The sequence below is a fragment of the Notechis scutatus genome, chromosome 1, assembly GCF_049901735.1.
Source record: "Notechis scutatus isolate UNSWTSFEM ecotype Mainland chromosome 1, rNotScu1.2, whole genome shotgun sequence".
Taxonomy (NCBI): Eukaryota; Metazoa; Chordata; class Lepidosauria; order Squamata; family Elapidae; genus Notechis; species Notechis scutatus.
Window position 1 is genome coordinate 172,835,471 of NC_142009.1, and position 15,837 is coordinate 172,851,307.

General features: G+C 40.9%; 1 protein-coding gene across 1 annotated transcript in view; it reads right to left on the reverse strand.

Moving 5' to 3' along the window:
• RAPH1 (Ras association (RalGDS/AF-6) and pleckstrin homology domains 1) overlaps positions 1 to 15,837 on the reverse strand; it is a 188,850-nt gene that overhangs the window by 78,137 nt on the left and 94,876 nt on the right. The window contains 1 exon segment of the mRNA XM_026681279.2: positions 14,852 to 15,372. Within this exon segment, the coding sequence (XP_026537064.2) occupies positions 14,852 to 15,372 (521 nt within the window).

Below are 15,837 nucleotides of genomic sequence, written 5' to 3' on the forward strand. Positions count from 1 at the left end.
ATGTCAACCACCACGAGCACCGTCGTATAACCCGATGAGGGGGGCAAGTGCATTAGAAAGTCCATGGAGATTGCTCCCCATGGTCTGCCCGGAGTCGGCAGTGGTTGAAGAAGTCCAGGAGGCGCACCTGATGCTGTTTTCGCCTGTCGACATTGTATGCAAGAAGCGACGTAGGAAAACACATCATGTCGAACCCGAGGCCACCAAAAAGTCCGGGTGACCAAGTGCAGTGTTTTGTAAAAACCAAAATGACCAGCAGCGGGGTTGTCATGACATTGCGTCATGATGAGGGCTCTAAGCGTCCTGGTGGGTACATACAATAAATCCTGATGTCTTAGCAAGCCCTCCTCCAAAGTCCATGGGGAATCAGGTCCAACTTCACCCCTTCTTTGTTGTGACCAGGCGTCCAATCGCTGCGCTTCCCGTATTCGAGCCCTCAAATCCCCCAGATCCTGAATCACTGCCAAAGATTCTGGTGGCAACACCTTTCGTGGAGGAAGAGGATCCTCGGGACCAATATATTCGGGTTTTCTAGACAACGCGTCTGCTCTCCGATTCTGTCCACTTGGAACATAAGTGACGGAAAAATTGAACCTTGCGAAAAACAACGACCACCGGATCTGGCGTTGGTTCAACTTCTTGGCAGTAGACAAATGTTCCAAGTTTCGGTGATCCGTCCGAACCTCCACCTTGTGCCGAGCCCCCTCTAGGTGATGTCGCCAGGTCTCAAATGCAGCCTTGATAGCCAACAACTCCTTTTCCCAGATAGTATAATTGCGCTCAGAAGCTGTGAGCTTCCTAGAATATGCGCAGAGGAAAAGAGGTGCTCCATCCTTCGAAGCTTGCAAAAAAAATTTTAACTTCAAAATGTTGTTCACCTTCAATTAGCAATGGCACGGGGGGATCGACCTGAGTCGGTCTCAAGTCGGAGGTATGTTCAGGTTTTAATAAACTAACATGAAATACAGGGTGGATCCGTTGGTGGGTTTTAGGTAATTTCAGTTGGAATGCCACAGGATTCACAATTCGTTCAATTGGGAAAGGTCCAACATACTTAGGTCCAAGCTTTTTTGACTTTTGTGTGGTCTGCAAATATCTGGTCGATAAAAAGACCTTGTCACCAACTTGATATGGTTTTTGTGGAGTTCCCTTTTTGTCTGCAAATTTTTTTATGGGCTTGATGAGCATCATCTAATGCTTTATGGGTAACTGGCCAGGTAAGCTGGAGCTGTGTTATCCATTCATCTAATGACTGAATGTTGGGTTTCTCCTGTGGAAGCTCGGGTATGGGTACAAAGTCTTGTCCTGAAGCCACTTTAAATGGAGTAAACCCAGTACTACGATGTACCGAATTGTTATATGCCACCTCAGCGAATGGCAATAGGTCAGCCCAATCATCTTGCTGATAATTTAGATAACATCTAAAATACTGTTCCAATACCGAGTTAGTCCTCTCACAAGCCCCATTGGTTTGTGGGTGGTGGATGGAGCTTAAGCCCTGGGCAGAGCCCAACAACTTCAGGAACTCCTTCCAAAAGTTTGAGGTAAACTGGACATTCCTGTCTGAGATTCAGGAACCCCATGTAACCTGTAGATATGTAAAATAAACAGTTTAGCTAACGTTTTCACAGATGGGATTTTCGCACAAGGTATGAAATGTACCTGTTTGGAAAACAAATATGTTCCTACCCAAATAACTGTATTTCCCCCACTTTCAGGTAATTCCACTGTAAAATCCATAGAGATTTCCTTCCATGGAGCAGTTGGTCTAGCCACATTTTGTAGTGAGCCTGCTGGTTTACCAGGAGGCCGTTTGGCTGAGGCACAGATAGAACAGCTAGCCACATAAGTCTCAATGTCTTTTTTCAAGGTAGGCCACCAAAATTGCCTTTTAACCAAGTGTAAGGTCTTCATGAATCCAAAATGTCCAGCAGCTTTAGAGTCATGAGCTTGCTGTAATATTTGGTTTCTCAGCTTTGCTGGCACATATAATTTGGCCCCTACCCATGCCAATCCATCTCTAACCGTACAGTTATTTGAGTGAGCAAGTAACCAATCATCAAGTTTTAGAGCCTCTTTTAATTGTGCAGATAAATCATTTGATAAATCAACTTCCTTCTTTTTCTGGACTCTGGTAACCACTGGAGCCGCCAACTGTTTGGTTGGGACAATAGTACAGCCCACTTCTTGGCGAGCACTATTATATTGAGGTAATCTAGATAAAGCATCCGCCATGAAGTTCTTCCCCCCTGGAATGTACTTCAATGAAAAATTAAAGCGTTTAAAGTACTACGCCCAGTGAACTTGCTTGGGAGACAGCTTCCGAGGCGTTTTCAAAGCCTCCAAATTTTTATGATCCATTTACACCTCAAATGGGTGTTTTGCCCCTTCTAGGAAATGCCTCCAGGTTAACAGAGCCCAGTAAACTGTAAAAGCTTCTTTTTCCCAGATGGCCCATCTTCTTTCGGTTTCAGTTAGTTTACGGGAAGTATATACACATGGTTGCAGAGTCCCCATCTTGTTTGCTTGTAGTAACACCACCCTGACTGCTACGTCACTTGCATCAGCTTGGATTACAAAAGGGGCATCCATGTCCGGGTGCTTGAGTACTGGTTCAGCAGCAAACAGTCGTTTCAGCTTCTCAAAAGCAGCTTGGCACTCCATGGACCACTCCAGTGGTATACTAGGCTTTGGTTTCACCTCCCCTTTGGTTTTTAGGAGATTTGTGATAGGCATTGCAATCTTCGCAAAAACAGGGATAAATTGATGGTAAAAATTAGCAAATCCCAAGAAACTTTGAAGTTGTTTCCTGGTGCGGGGAAGGGTCCATTCCAAAATGGCACGAACTTTCCCCAGATCCATTTCTATGTCGTCATTTGATATGCGATAGGCTAAATAGTCAATATTTTCCTGGTGGAATTCACATTTGGACAACTTTGCGTACAGTTCAGCAGCTCGAAGTTTTTCCAGAACTGACAGCACTAGTTTCACATGTTCATCACGAGTCTCCGTGTAGATAAGAATATCATCAAGATAAACCAACACCCCCTTGTATAAATGTTCATGCAACACCTGATTGATCATTTGCATGAATACTGCAGGGGCCCCCTGTAGGCCAAATGGAAGAACGTTGAATTGGAAACAGCCCATTGGGCAGTTAAAAGCAGTTTTCCATTTATCCCCTACCTTAATTCGAACTCGGTAGTATGCTTCTCTCAGGTCAAGTTTCGTAAAAAATTTCCCTTTGGCCAAGTGGGCCAACATATCCTTCATCAAGGGGAGGGGGTACACGTTCTCCACTGAATGGCGATGAGGTTCCTATAGTCAGCACATAAATGCAGAGAGCCATCTTTCTTCTCATGGAACAATACTGGGGCTGCTATTCAGGGCCTAGCAGGTTGGATGAAACCACATTCCAAATTTTTATCAATAAATGACCGCAGCTCTTCTAGCTCCCGCGGTGTCATCAAGTACAGTTTCGGTTTGGGGAGTTTCACTCCTGGCAAAATTTCAATACTGCAATCTGTTGAGCAATGGCGGGGAGCTTGTCCGAGGCCTTCTCACTGAATACCTCCTTTAAGACCCAATATTCCTCTGGAATTTTCTCCTCCCCCCTCAGATTCTTGGTGCCAGTGGAGGCCAGCTCTGTGGGATTCTTGGGTTTTGGTTGAGATTGCCCCTCCCCTTCTGGGGGTTGGTCAGTACGTATGCACAATGATCCCCTCCTCCAGTCGACGTGGGGTTCCATTTCCAGAGCCAGGGCAAACCCAGCATTAGGGGACGCTCCATCCCAGGAGCCACAATAAAACACAAAGTCTCTCTATGCTTCCCCATCGTCATTTCTACTGGTTCCATTATGAAATGTGCAGGGCCGCCCCCAGCTACCGATCCATCCAGTTGACAAAAGGCTATGGGCATTTTTAAAGTCTTTAGCCTTAAGCCCATTTTCTCTACTATCTCTGAGCTGATTACGTACCTTGTGCACCCAAAGTCTAACAAGGCCAACATTTCCCCTTTGGCTCCCGACATGGGTACCCTTAATCTCACTGGAATGGTCATAGGGCCCTTATTTGGACTTAGCAGTGAGTCATCTTCCGATTCGGATTCACTCTCTTCAGAAGACATTGGAGTTCCCAGCTCCTCTCCGTTCAGAAGGGCGATCTCTACAACCTCCTCCGCTTTAAGCAGTCTCACGAGGCTTTGCTGGGGTTTTTTCAGGTTTTCTTCCTCTTCCTTGGGCACCTTTGGCTCTAGCTTGGCACAGCAGCCTGCAGCCCAGTGACCTTCCTTCCCACATCGGAAGCATGCAGTGGTCTTGGGTTTTGCCGCCATCCCTCCCTTTTGAGGTTTTAAGGCTTCTCGAGGGCTAATGGGGGAGGACTTGCTCCAACCAAGGCCCCCTGGTGTCTGTTTCGGGTCAGATCAATTTCCACCTCTGCTGCCAGCATGTACCACAGCAGCAGCTCACTGGGGTCTCTTCTGGCAATACAGCTTTGATATACATCTTCATTCAACCCATCTTTAAAAGCTTCTATCAAGGCTCCCTGGGACCAGCCTCGAATATGACACGCCAGCTCTCTAAATTCCTGGGTGTAATCGGCCACTGATCTCCGCCCCTGATTTATGGTCTTCATCCTAATTCTGGCCTTACGTTCAGCAAGTGGGTCTTCAAACCTGGCCCACAGCGCAGTCATGAACAGGTCATAATTCATCAGCTGGGGGGCATTATCATTATGCAAAGTCACCATCCACTTTGCAGCTGTTCCCTCAAGAGTCCTTGTAACACATCTAACTTTGGCTGCTTCCAAGGAAAAATCCTCTTCATATTCTTCCATATGGCTCCAGACTTGTGCCAGGAAGAATCCTAACTCCTTGGGATCCCCCTCATATTTTACTTCCAACGGAGGCACCTTTGGAGTTCTATGCCTTCTGGCAATTACTCCCCCTGCCGGGGGCCCCTGGGCTGCTGCTGCCTGTTGTGGCGGCCCAGGTTGATTTATGGGGGTGGCTGCTCTGATTCTTCTGGCTGGGGATGCCCCCCTTCCCTCTCATACCTTTGATCAGTCTGAGTTTCTTCCACAGTTTCATTTAGAAGATGCAGGGCTTGAGTTAGTAAAATATTCTTTCTTTCCTTCTCTTGCCATGGCTCTTCTCTTCCACGCCGATGGGTAGTGGTCATTCCTGGAGGAGGCTTTTCCTCAGGATCTTTCTAGCCAACTCCCAGGGACCATTTGGGCTTTACAGCTGGTTTTTTGCCAAGACTTAATTCTGCTAACAAGTCGGCTTCCCCTGTCTCCTCTAACAGCAGGGAATCTGGTCCTCCAGTTGCTCCCAGATCTTCTTGGTCGCTGGCTGGATTAGACATTGTGTTCAGACCCCCTTGGAAGAAAATTTATTAATTCTCCAGGTGGGCTGGTAAAGTGAGATTCAGAATAATGTCAGCTGGTACTCCATTCAAAATCCAAGAAAGAAATACTTAGACTCCATTAATCAGAGAAAAGGTATCTTTTACTGCAAGTCAAGTGGTAGCAACAAAAGAATTCTGAATCTGAGAAAATGAGCACGTAAATCACATATACAAAGCGATGGCAACATTCCCACCCCCAATAGTTCAGTTGGCTCATCCAATTAAAAGTTGTATATAGCATCATGTGGGCATCTCAGGTGGTGATGGGGCCTCCGTCCGTTGACCTTGACATATTTTGATAAAGAGTTGCGGCTGCGCATAGCATAGGATAGAAGCCTAAGCAAGAAACTTCCCCCCGCAACTTATAAAGTTCTGTTTTGTAACACCTCCAGCTCGCTTCCCATAACCATGTCTCCCCTCCTCCCCCCGTTACTTATGACAGACGAAAGATGCAATGCAAAGGAAGAAAATCTTGAAGGCTGACAAAAGGTCATTGCAAAAGAAGTTGGGTGTTCCCAAAGTGCTCTATCAAAGCACATTAATAGAAAGTTATGTGGAAGGGAAAAGTGTGGAAGAAAAAGGTGCACAAGCAGCAGGGATGACCGCAGCCTGGAGAGGATTGTCAGGAAAAGGCCATTCAAAAGTGTTGGGGACTTTCACAAGGAGTGGACTGAGGCTGGAGTCAGTGCATCAAGAGCCACCACACACAGACGGATCCTGGACATGGGCTTCAAATGTCGTATTCCTCTTGTCAAGCCACTCCTGAACAACAAACAATGTCAGAAGCGTCTTACCTGGGCTAAAGAAAAACAGACCTGGTCTGTTGCTCAGTGGTCCAAAGTCCTCTTTTCTGATGAGAGCAACTTTTACATCTCATTTGGAAACCAAGGGCCCAGAGTCTGGAGGAAGAATGGAGAGGCACATGTGGCAAGATGCTTGAAGTCCAGTGTGAAGTTTCCTCAGTCTGTGTTGATTTGGGGAGCCATGTCATCTGCTGGTGTTGGTCCACTGTGGTTCATTAAGTCCAGGATCAACGCAGCCGTCTACCAGGAGATTTTGGAGCACTTCATGCTTCCTTCTGCAGGCAAGCTTTATGGGGGATGCTGACTTCATTTTCCAGCAGGACTTGGAACCTACCCACACTGCCAAAAGCACCAAAACCTGATTCAATGACCGTGGGATTACTATGCTTGATTGGCCAACAAACTCGCCTGACCTGAACCCCATAGAGAATCTATGGGGCATTGCCAAGAGAAAGATGAGAGACATGAGACCGAACAATGCAGAAGAGCTGAAGGCTGCTATTGCAGCATCCTGGTCTTCCATAATATCTCAGCAGTGCCACAGGCTGATAGCTTCCATGCCACGGCGCATTGAGGCAGTAATTGCTGCAAAAGGGGCCCAAATTAAGTTGTTCTACTTATTACTGTTTGGATGGCATAAAGCAGACAGATCAACTCCACAAAGCCTCCGTACAATGTCCTTTTTATTGGTTCATCAGGGATCCTGTCAACTCACATTTATGACGAGATTCTTCTAAATGTCCAATCCTTTGCATATCTGAATTGTGGTATAGAAAGATAATAAACTCTCGCCCCCATGATGATTGAAGTGACTGCATGGTAAAGGATTTAGGCTAGAGTGAGGGAGCCTCCCCCAACCCAACAAGGGTCAATTTAGTGACCAATCAGGATTTACAGATGTGGCCACATGACATGACATGACATTTCCCAGGATACCTTAACTACATTTGTCATGATGCATTCCCTTAAGGGGACAGCTCTCAAATCCTAACTAACTATCCCAAATCCCATTAACTCTAAACTGTCTGGACAGCACACAAGTACTGAATACATATGCATGCTTATACTTTTCAGAGGTCCGATATTGTTCTATGTACAATCCTTGTTTTATTGATTGCATGTAATATTCTAATTTTCTGAGATTGTGGATTTGGGGTTTTCATGAGCTGTAAGCCATAATCATCACAATTATGACACATCACAGCTTGAACTATCTTGCTTTGCATATAATGAGTCTATCTCATATATTAGTTTCACCTTTTAAGTTGCATTTCTGAAATAAATTAACTTTTGCACGATATTCTAATTTTTCGAGTTTCACCTGTATAGTACCCACTGCTGATAATGGATTTGGCTTTTTGTTTCTATTAACTTTTTAACTCATTGCTTTGATTCTTTTAATGTTTATTTCATTACTTCAAAAAGAGTTCTGAGAAAGGAAGTAGAACTTGCCCTCTTCTGAATTATCACTTTAATAAATGCACCCTGTAATAGTGATGACACATATTTTAAATAAGGGCTGAATCAGTTCTGCTGAGATTACTAGAAAGATTGGGAAATTGCTGACTTGTTTTCTGCAGAACATGCTTTGCTAACAAATGCTATGACTCAAAATGTATGACTTAAATGGAAAATAGTATGTCAGTGTATTAAAAAAATCCCCCTAGCCTTTTTCTTCAGTTTCCCAAGTCTGCATGCAAGTCAGACAGTTAATATGTGACGAACAAACCCCTATGAGTGAGTTCCTTGGATATTATTTATAAACAAAAACAAATACTGGGATAAAGTCAAAAGCTGAATAAAGAATGAAAAATTATACAGCTACAACTACATCAAAACTTTTAAAATGTTTGTTTATAACTGATTGAACAAACAAATAAATAAATAAAAACATTAAAAAGCTTGTTATCTGCTAATGCCCTCCAATAGATGCAAAATTTATGATTTCCTATAGGTTGAACTTTTTGTTCCATAGAGACTGTTTTTGATGAAGGTGGCTTAAAAAACTATTGACTTATTGGGGGTGTCTTATTAGAGTCTCTGCTCATTAGGCTTCAAAAATGCCAGAAGTGCTCTGAAGCAGCAGATCTGGGACATTGACCTTCCAACCAATTTAAGGTTAGGTTCTAAGCCTATAGTTTGGGGGATTCGTCCAAAAGGATTTGTGCCAGCCTACCTATCATCTATTACAATATAGTACTGACATTTCATACAGCATTTACCTTAGCTAGGCCAAAGGCAATGTGCTCACAAGTCCTCCTTGGATACTATAAGGGTATCTGTATGACAGCCCATAGAGATGGCTCAATAGCATTTCTGAGCCATCTCCATCTTTGTTGTTCTCTTTTCAAGAACTCTCATCTATTCATCTAGAGCAGGGGTGTCAAACTCCTGACCCATGGGCCAGATGCGTTATGTGCTGGCCACGCCCACGTCTGGTTTAGCAAAGGGGGGAAAGTCCCAATATGTCATGTGACGTCTCCGTGATGACATGAGTTTGACACCCCTGATCTAGAGGAATTTCCAGGCATTTATTCTATTCACTTTACTTGTAGGTAAAGTAAATTTTTACATTTGTTTGAATTTTGTTTATTTTCCTTTATTTTATTCTGCTATTTTACTATTTTGTTATATATTTTTACACTTTGCACTTTATTATGTATCTTATATTTACACCACACACATAGAAACACACATATATACAGCAACCCTCAACTTACTACCATTCTTTTAACGACTGTTCAAAGTTACAATGAAACTGAAAAATGTGACTTACAACCAGTTCTCGCACTTACAACTGTCGCAGCATGCATTTACCATGGCTGCAGCATTCTGGAATCATATGATCACAATTTATAACTTTTCCAGCTGACTGCCAACAAGCAAAGGCAAGGGGGAAGCTGGATTCATTTAATGACCTTGTGACTCACTTAACAACTGCAATGATTTGCTTAACAATTGTGGCAAAAAAGGTTGTAAAATTTAAAATAATTAACAACCAATTTCCTTAGCATAGGAAATCCAAGTCCCAATTGAGGACTACTGAGGGCTACCCTGTACAAGATTGATCTTGCTGGGTTTTTGGTGGTAGCAAGTAAAAGACAGAGTCTCAAGGTTTTTAAAATTATCTTAATTTTTATGAGCTTTAAATTATGAGATATTTAGCAATAAGGCCTTTAGAAAAAATAGGCAAATAATATGATTTTGGAAATATCTATTGAAAAGTATATGTAAATGTATGTCAGGCCTCCAGCTAAAATATTTTACAGGAATCAAAAGAGAGATCTTTCTTTTCTTTTTGTTAAAACTTAGAAATACTGTTCATTGCATATGCAGATGTTTCTGCTGATTAGATGCTTGCATGACATCTTTTGGTGGGAGTTCATCCCTATTATTTATATGCATTCCTTAAATGTTTCCCATTGCTAGTATATTTTTTATCTTATGCTTAACTTTTCTTAAGCTTTAATTTGTATTTCTAATAAAAATGAAAACTGGATCTGATTTCATAAATAAATCCATAAACAAACATTTATTTCAGATCCGATGTCAACGAAAGTCCATTATGGTTACCAGAGATAACAACATACTGAATTTAGCTTTGATTAAATAAATCAGCTTTACATTCTATTCTCTTACTTCTAACAATCTTAATCTTTGGTCCATTAATAAAATGTAACACAACTTGATTTCTTTTCATTTTTTCTTTATCTATTCTCCTGAGATTTTTCAAAAGTTTAGCAACCGCCTTGTAAATCCAATATTAAACAATTATCCAGGTCACTATCTTGGTTTATTGTTTGTATATTCCTTTTAATTATTAAGACATCAGATGGTTTCAGGGGTGGGTTTCTACCGGTTCTGTCCACCTCTGTAGAACTAGTAGCTCTGAAGAGCAGCAGACATAGAACCGGTTCTATGTCTGCTGATGTTTTTGCCCACTTGCCCACCCGGGCTCTTACCTGACCTTTATTTCTTGATTTTTTCAACTTCAGCTGCCGTGCGAGGCACAGCTGCAGTTAAAAAAACAGGAAAAAAGGGCTTTTTGAAAGGCTGCTTCTCTGCACGCAGCATGCTGATGATGATTTACAGGCGCGTACCGGCAGTGTGCAGGGAAGCACATCGTAAATCACCGAACCTCGTAAATGACCGAACTGGTAGTTAACCCTGTCGGATCCCACCCCTGGATAGTTTCCTTTATATAACCAGTGTAGTATCTTTTTCCATTTCATTCTTGCCATTCATTTGTGAATTCACTTTCAACTATGTTTCTTGTTACGCAGAACTTGATCCTCTTCCATAGCATCTTTTAGATCAGGGGTGTCAAACTGGATTTCTTTGAGGGCCATATCAGCATTGTAGTTCTTCTCCATGGGCCAGCGGGTGGGGGGAGGCAGAGAGGGGAGATGGGATGGACATCTTCTGCAGCACCTTGCCAGCCAAAATGGGGCATGGAAGGGCCTCATGTGGTCCCATGGCTCTTTTTTTGACCTGGACATCCTCCTGCACTTTGGCGGAGGGTGGGGCCCTGCAGCCCATTTTCAGCCTCCACGGCCTCCTACAGCACTTTCCTGGCCAAAAAGAGGCTGGGGGGCATGCGTGGCCCATTTTGGCCAACAGAAGCATTGTGGGCTGGTCCTTTGCTATTTTCAGGCCGGCCCCATGGGCCAGATCTAAGCATCCTGTGGGGGCAATCCAGCCCATGGGCCTTGAGTTTGACACCCGTTTTAGATAGTCTCCCAAAAAAGAAAATGTCTCTTTTGACACTTGAGTCCATTTTTCAAAATATCCTTTAATACAGGGGTCCCCAACCGCCGGTCCGCGGACCGGTACCGGTCCACGGAACAAGTCTTACCGGGCCACTGGTTGCTGGGCGCCGCCATCTTTTTTTGGTAAAAAAGTGCTTCCGGTGAGCTTTTCCGGGTAGAAAGCTCACCGGAAGCACTTTTTCATCAAAAAAAGATGGCGGCGCCAGCGCTTCCGGTGAGCTTTTCCGGGTAGAAAGCCAGTTGATGCCGGTACCGGGCCGCGGCGCCCAGCTGATGCCGGTACCGGGCCGCGGCGTCAAAAAGGTTGGGGATCACTGCTTTAATATGTCCAATGTTAGACTATTTTGCTTCATTCTATAATTGTAAGTTGAGTTTTTCATTTTCTTTCTTTAGCAACTATACAGATACAGCTCCCCAGTAGAGGTGGCTGATGGGATAAGATGACCTCATCCCTCTCCTGTAAGTCTCTTTGTTCTCTTTCAGTTTTAATAGTTTTTTAACCTGTATAGTTTTAATGTTTAATAATTTAATTATTTTTTTACTGTTTTATAACTTGTAAGCTGTCCAGAGTCACCTTCTAGGGGAGATAGACAGCATAATAAATAAATAAATAAATAAAACATGAAAGCTGTATATAATTATATTAGGAGGCAACTAAAACAAGAATAGAATAATTAAAATTCAAACTTAAAAAGGCAAGACCCTTTAAATATTTGTGATGTCAGGGTACAAAGATGAATGAGGTAGAGCTTTTGTATTGTAATGGCCTGATATTTTTGCCATTCTCCCTCTCCCACAATGCCACAGTCTTCTGCTTACAAACTAAGGGTATACATAGACCTCAAAGGACATGGCGTAGTTCTCAGAAACTCTTCAAACATTTTTATAGAATTTGGGTCAGATTGTATTGCTCTAACAATCTTTTCTCTCCTGTACACCAACTTATCTAATAGTCTTTGATCTGCTACCACATTTAGCTGCCATTTGCCTATCTAACAGACACAGCCTATTTAAGCCACACAAGCAGAGGCACACTCAGTATGGCTGCATCCTTGCCTTCCTCAGCCAACTGCTTGGGTAGCTACACTCAATCCTTCAGCATCTCCCTTCTTTTCATATTTCTCTCCCTACTTGTTCATTTGACAAATTACTTAATTTTGATTTCTACTACTACCAGTTGGCTTCTACATATTGAGGAAAGAATGCTTCTCACTTGCTAGGCTGCATTCCTACTGATTTTCTTTAATTATTTATTTTGTTTTACTGATAATACTGCCTTGTTCCCAAATCCCTTAAAATTCAAAAACAACTAACATAATGGAAAATACAGCATACATTTCTGACCCTCTCATATTATTAAGTACTCTTCCATCTTTAGGACTAATGCTTACAACGAATTAAACCTCTAAAGAAAAAGTATGAATCACATCTTCTCTCATTAACATATTTTAAAGTGAAGGAGAGCAAATTCTGATCAGGAACCAACAACATTAAACAGTAATATAGGAGTAAAATCACAGGCTTAAAACATATTAGACAATATACATCTCGGTGTAAGTAGATTGCCACTCAGAATATTCTTTATCTTTTCCTTCCTCCTTCTTTCTGCGTTTCATTTGTCATTCTGACATTTATGTTGCTCACAATGCTATAGGCCACAATAATATTAATAATCATATTCCTAACATTAATACAAATATAAATTGCAAATAAGGAAATTTTTCTCCACTTTATTTCTAAACAAACAAAATTACTAAAATGGAAATGTCATTTTTTTAAAAAAATCATGAACATATAAATCTTATAATTCTCATACCTAGCCTAGATTTTTGGAAAAAGTTAATTTAGTAATTTAGGAATGATGGATTTTGTACACATTACAAAATAAACAAGGATCAATGACTTTATCTTCCTAACAAATGAGATGAGATGAATCTAAACCACAGTGTAATCACTGAGCTCTATGGAGTATTGATAGCACATAAAGATAGAGAGGAGAATCATGAATTAGGGCTGTTGGTTAATTCAAGCTTCTTTGTTTCTCCATATTTTTCCAGATTCCCCCAAAATGTACAACAGGAAATGGAGAAAGTAGGGAATGGAGGATTATTCATTTATTACATTCATATATTATTATTCAAATTCAAATTCACAGTAGCTTACTAAGAAAAATTAAAACAAAATAAAACATCAGTACAAACAATAAAGCATGGATTATCCAATTCATTCATCAGGTCAGCTGGAAAAAGCCATGTCTGTGGGTTCAGCTCACAGTGCAGTGATTAAGATTAGTCCTGCAATCACTTTTTATAATTAGATGAAGGCATTTGATGAAATTAGTGTTAATAATTCGTGTTATCCCTGGTATAACAGGCTTGTCCTGTTCTTGCAAGAGTATGATATGACATTTATTTTCTTTGATCTTAAAATGAGGTCAGTATAATTTAAAAATTTTTTTGCATAATAGATTAGGACAATGTAGAGGATGTTTAATAGAGGTTGTCCACTATTTTTGTCCTATCAGAAATGCAAATCAGAAATTGGAACATTAACTCACGTATAGTATCCTAAACTTGTCCTGGGATTATCCATTTCGAGGAGAAATCCATAGGATTATTAACTTAATTATAGACCATGTTGCATGTAAAAATGTTAATATGTTTATCTTGATTGTATGTTAGGGCTTGGAATCTATAAAACAAAACAAGAATGTGTGTGTATGGTGTGTTTGTACTGAACACTGGAATAATAAATATATATTTCATCTGTGGTAATGAACTGTTGTATATTACTTGTCAACATTTGAATTAAGTTATTCATTTTAGAAAAGCGATAAGAAGGCAGATTTTTAAGTTATTTCAAGATGTTTAGATTTTTTCTTCTTCTTCATCATATAAAGAGAATATTTGTAGATCAGGGTTGATATGAGGGGTCATTGGTGGTCTCTGAGCTTGCTTGTTTTCTTGCAGATATTTCATTACCCAAACTAGGTAACATCATCAAGTGCTAGAGAGCACCAACCACTCCTCGTGATATAATTTTTCAGGTCTTGTTTTTACCTAAGAACAGCCTACAATCAAAAAATTGGCTGGTAAGAATAGCATATACCGATGAATCTCAGTACATATAGAATACCAAAATCTCTTAATAACCATTTCAGGAGTGGCATATTTTTCCTTTATTGAGAACCTATTCATTCTCAAATTCCAGACTCTTTTTACTTGTCTCTTATTCAGGCTTCTGCATTTTTCATCTCCTTTATCTCAGACAATATATCTTTCTCCATTACTTGTTCTATTTCTTTCCATATCTCAGTTTTCCTCTTTTCAGTCACAATCCAGTTTATCATCTGTCATCTCCCCAAACATGGCTCCATTTTCAAAAGAATTCATACAAAGTTATGAAGTCAACTAAACTAATATCCATCCTCGCTGAATGATTCTGGTGTTTTTCTTTGTAATTTTGGTCAGTGCTGTAAAAACAACTTTGCCAACATCAGAACACTGTGCAATGTAGACTGCATTAGTTAATACTAAATTGGGGTGGTTTTTTTGTTTCAGATAATACCACAGTATTCATAACATGAAAATGAATGCTTATATATCTTAGGGAAACCCATATTTAAATCCTTAGCTGTACATAACAAACAAGCAGTGTTACTCAAAAGTTAGTGTTTAAGATTAAATATCACTTTGCTCTTATTGATAAAATTTGTTATGGATGGCCCCTCTAGAAGACTCCTATGCAGCAACCTATACGAGGAAAACAGGAAAATAGTAAAAAGCAGTCTCTTTATTTTATAAAGGGCCCAAAATAAACCAAAGAATCATATTTTGAAACTTAACTAACTCCTATGAACAATCATAGTTTACCTCACTGATGGGCTGCCTGTGGGAAGTCAACTCCAACTCTTGAGGTCTTGTCATCTTGTCAATGTCCAGGGAGTCCATACTGGATGCTGCAGATGTGATACTAGATCGGGAGAAATTACTGATAGAATGGACTTCAGCATCACTCACAGTTCCAGCTGATGCTGTCCTCCTATGCTGAATAGCAACTACAGGCTTGCTATCTTCAATTATAGATTGCTGAGCTGCTTCATCCATACTTAGAGACGCTTTCTCTAACTGTGCAGTAATGTCATCCAGAGAGAAGACAGCTTGTGAAGGCTTTGTTACTTGACTAGATGAAGATAATCCTTTCATGCTACCATGCTTGGAAGGAAGTCGGTTACCATTTGATGGTTTCTGGGTCATTTTCCCTTCTATGGGAAAACATTTCATTGATACGCTGTTAGCGGACTGTGATCCAATACTACTGAGCTCCTGCTCTATGGAACAAAGATCTGCCATAAGAGCATCAAGATCTACAGTCTCACCTTGGTTCAAGGCTTCTGCAGTGAATGACAAGAACATAAACAGTATTCCAATTTCAATTATCAGGTTCCACTATATCAAAGTTATTTTAGTTTAATGTTAGATTTACTTGATTAGTTGGGCCATGCAAATCCATCAAAAAGAGGTTCTTTGGATTTTACCCCCTCAAATTAAAACAGCTATCTCTTTTTCTAGATTCATGGATCAGGTTCAGAAGTTGTTCACAAGTGTCTCTGCAGGCATCTGTATGCTCAGCCACTTTGTTTTGCTGGGGAAAAAAGATGAAGTAGCTGTGCACTCACATGCAGGCAGAAATAGTAGCAGTTTGGGAAGATATGTGACTGCCTTAACAATGTTATTGATCAGCTTATGGAAATAATTGTCAGACTTTCTGTTTTTACTGCATGGGCGGTTTTTGCACATAATGTTAAGGAAAAAATTACTTTAACCATAGTCTGATAAACAAGTTAATGCTATTTTTG